This window comes from Limulus polyphemus, unplaced genomic scaffold, assembly GCF_000517525.1.
Source record: "Limulus polyphemus unplaced genomic scaffold, Limulus_polyphemus-2.1.2 Scaffold546, whole genome shotgun sequence".
NCBI classification, from domain to species: Eukaryota; Metazoa; Arthropoda; class Merostomata; order Xiphosura; family Limulidae; genus Limulus; species Limulus polyphemus.
In genome coordinates this window covers 324,474-328,048 of record NW_013666156.1, presented here as the reverse complement: position 1 = coordinate 328,048, position 3,575 = coordinate 324,474, and the positions used below count along the sequence as shown (strand labels likewise).

The following is a 3,575-nucleotide window of genomic DNA, read 5'->3' as shown; positions in this document are numbered from 1 at the left end:
TGTTTCTAGCGTTGTAAGTCCGCAGACATACCGCTGTGCCACTGGGGGGGGGGCTCCCCCCACGAACTTTGCTTTGAATAATGATCGTACAGACTTTTTTCAGCAAAAAATAATTGTTGAAAAAATTCAAACATATAATTGTTAAAGAACAGGCAACCACATCAAAATTGATAAAAATAAAGTATATTAACTTGATTACCAGAAGAAGTAGACTGAGAAACACACTCATCTTATAAGATTCGTTGGTAGCAGAATATGATGAACATATTAATAAAATAAAAACAAGATTATCAGCAACTTTTGTTTGTTTGTTGTTAAGCTACACAATGGGCTATGTGTGATGTGCCAACCACGAATACTGAAACCCGGTTTTTAGCGGTGTGAGACCTCAGACTTACTGCTGAGCAACTGGAGGGTATTTCAGCAACTGCATTAACAAACATCAAGTAGGCGCACTTGCTAACGTGATTTCACATTCCCATAGTGTATCCACATGACAGTCTATTTTAAAGGCGGACATGACCAAGTGGTTAGCATGCTTGGGCTGTGAATCTGAGGGTTTTCAGTTCGTAGTGCCTTGTAGCTAAAATAATAAATAAATAATTCTCCCCTCTTTGGTTTGTTTCTTTGTTTGTAGTTAAGCACAAAGTTACACAAAGGGCCATATGTGCTCTACCCACCACGGGTATCGAAACCAGGTTTCTAGCGCTGTAACCTCTCTTTGGGGCCGTGAGCAAGCTATGAAAGTGGCGATCAAACACTATTATTCGGTAAGAAAAAGAGGTTCTCAAGAATAAGCGGTGGATGATTTCCCTCTGGTATATCAGTTCAAAATGGGACAGCTATGTGCAGATAGTCCTTTTTGTAGATTGATGCCAAGATTTTGAAACGTTCTATGTTAGTGATTATAGGTAACTTGATTTTTAATATTACTACAATGCTTTAGTCACTAAAATATAAATTATTTATTCCAGAGCATAACGTATTATGACAAAGCGTTCAAAACCAGTACGATATCAGGCCAAAAAGGACGTTTTTCAACAAAAGATGTACTTTTTTTTGTTTGTTTGAGAATTATCGCGCAAAGCTACACAAAGACCTATCTGCGAATAGCCATCTCTAATTTTGAACTGACAGACTACTCTTGTAGCTTGGGCTACTCTTGTCTGACTGACTAGGAGGATTTGGCCGTCACTGTTTTAGCATGCACATGATCCAAAATTGCGGAGTGCGTTTTTGTGGAAAGGGGCCACGAACTTTAACTTTCGGATCCACAATCCAAGTACGCTAACCACTAGGCAATGTCCGGCGTAAAGACATACGGATATGTACAGATGAAGTTTCATTTTCTATCTATTATAGTTATTTTCTGGCTCCTAACAGAAGTTATGTAGTTATGATTATTTCTAGCATTTTTAAACAATGATCGAAAGTATTGAATATGACTCTAAATAATATTAAAACAAAGTAAACTTGAGAATCGTTCCAGTAGTTTTGCATCGTTATGCTCATAAATCTTACTGGGTTCTTAAATTTTGTATACATTTATTTATTACTCTCAACAAACAAACAAAGCAAACAACTTAATTTACTAAAGATATATATATATATATATATAATAATTTGGTAGGAGAAGCACTAAAGCTCTTTGGCAATCAAAGGTTTACGTTCGAGTATTTAATGAAACATAAAACAGTATACAACCACAAAATATTTTGTTATTGATACCAGTATTAGTAATACTGGATGTGAGCAGTTTACATACCATCCCAGCTTGAAAACATATCATTGATGAAGTAATCAATAAATCCCAGTTGTGCTTTGGGAAGACTCATCGTAGTTCTGTCAAAGGTGGGCATTACAACCGGTAGAGCTTTGGCCTTTTCTTCGTCCGTCTGAAAGAGCGATTATGATATATCTACATAGTTACAAGTCCATTATAATTTCTTTTGTTTTACTGGATACGATTGAACCTTCATGATATAAAAGTCTGATCCGTCTACAAGCTGATGAATAATAAAAAGATTCGATCTATGATAATTTGTCTTCACGTGTTACGTACATTGATTGCAGGAGAAATTGTTCACCAAATATTTGTATTTTTATTTCTGTGACACATAAAAGGTTGATTCAACCTACGTATAGGATATGTAAGATAAATCAAATATAAAACACAAAAAAGACTGAAAACTGAATTATGTAAAGTTTACATGCTTCTTTTAGCACTATGATGTTGTAACTTCACATAATAAAGAAAAATTCATAAAGTAAGAAATAGCTGGACAACTATACATCAGTGAATATTACAGTTGCGATGGGAATGTCATTCATACTATAATCAAAACCCATGAGGTTTTTTTTTTTCTTGTAATGTGACATTCCACGTTTGTAACTACATAAATTCTACAATAAAAATTAACAAGAAGTCCATAAAAATAGAGTAATAACAAACCCTTAAAGTTCACAACTGTTTCACTGGCGGAGCGGATAATGGAACAAACCTGTCTACAGTATTCTTCTGTTATCCTGGTGGCCCACTCAACACATAGTTTCGTAGGTCTGGCGGCGTTGGAGATATCTGCACATTTTATCAGCATCCTCTTGACTAGTTTAACATTTTCTGGACTGGACATAGTTATTAATACCTCTTGACAGTTCTCTAGCTGCTAGAAAGTATAATTGACAATAAAACGAAACGAAACGATCGAGTAATAAATGTGGTTTTCTGTTATAACCAAAAATTAAAACACGTTTTAAATCTTTAAACTCTATATACTTTTTAAATTAGTACGTGACAAGGGTGCTTATGTAGCTATACTCAGTTTTGATACAGTCATAATTAATGTTAAATATTAAAGTAAAAGAATTTTTTTTCTGTATTCTAACTTGGGACCACTGATGTTGTAAATAAAATTAGAACAAATCGTCATGGGTAATCAAAGAAATATCATTGCAATCATAAACAATGTTTTCAGTATGCCCCATTTACACTGTATACGTTTTTTTATTCGACAAAGAAATATATAAAACTTTTATTACAAAAATAATTAATGTTGCTTAAAAACAATTTGATTAAATCTTTATCATATTCCAACGATATTCATATTAATCGTGTGTGGTGTGTAAAATATATAAAAAATGGATTACTGTTTTGGAATTCAAACATGAATCTAATTTTAATCTTTCTAACAAAGAAACGGATCTCGAATATTCGTTTTAAATGAAAAAGTATACAAAGATACCCGACACGCTAGCTACTAAGTTTTACGACAGCGGAAGTCACGTGACGCTGGTAACACGTAATGAGTTCAAGAAAGATCGGGAACATCACGAATAACCCAGTATTTGCTAGACACCCTCTATTCTTGTATATAAGTGCGCCAGACAATTAATCGGAATTGTATAGCAGACAGAGAGATTGAAGATATAGACGGACAATTGAGTCAAGCGCGGTAGGAAATAAAGTACGTGAATAGTTCATTGTAAATTATAGCATCTGTTTAAGTTAATAAGGTGACTGTGGAAATTAAGTTTATTGTAAAGTTGAATTGAGAAAGAATAAACTAGTTTTATTT

General features: G+C 33.9%; 1 protein-coding gene across 5 annotated transcripts in view; it reads right to left on the bottom strand.

The window, feature by feature from the left end:
* Positions 1-3,575, bottom strand: part of LOC106459010 (high affinity cAMP-specific and IBMX-insensitive 3',5'-cyclic phosphodiesterase 8B-like) — a 151,819-nt gene that overhangs the window by 8,999 nt on the left and 139,245 nt on the right. For 3 of the 5 annotated variants that reach the window (XM_022385387.1, XM_022385389.1, XM_022385390.1), the window contains 2 exons: positions 2,502-2,666; positions 1,766-1,895 (listed from right to left, as the gene is read on the bottom strand). In XM_022385387.1, coding sequence (XP_022241095.1) covers positions 1,766-1,895; positions 2,502-2,666 — 295 coding nt within the window. Of the gene's footprint in view, positions 1-1,765; positions 1,896-2,452; positions 2,667-3,575 lie in introns of all 5 variants that reach the window. The other 2 variants (XR_002610493.1, XM_022385388.1) reach the window with 2 other exon arrangements.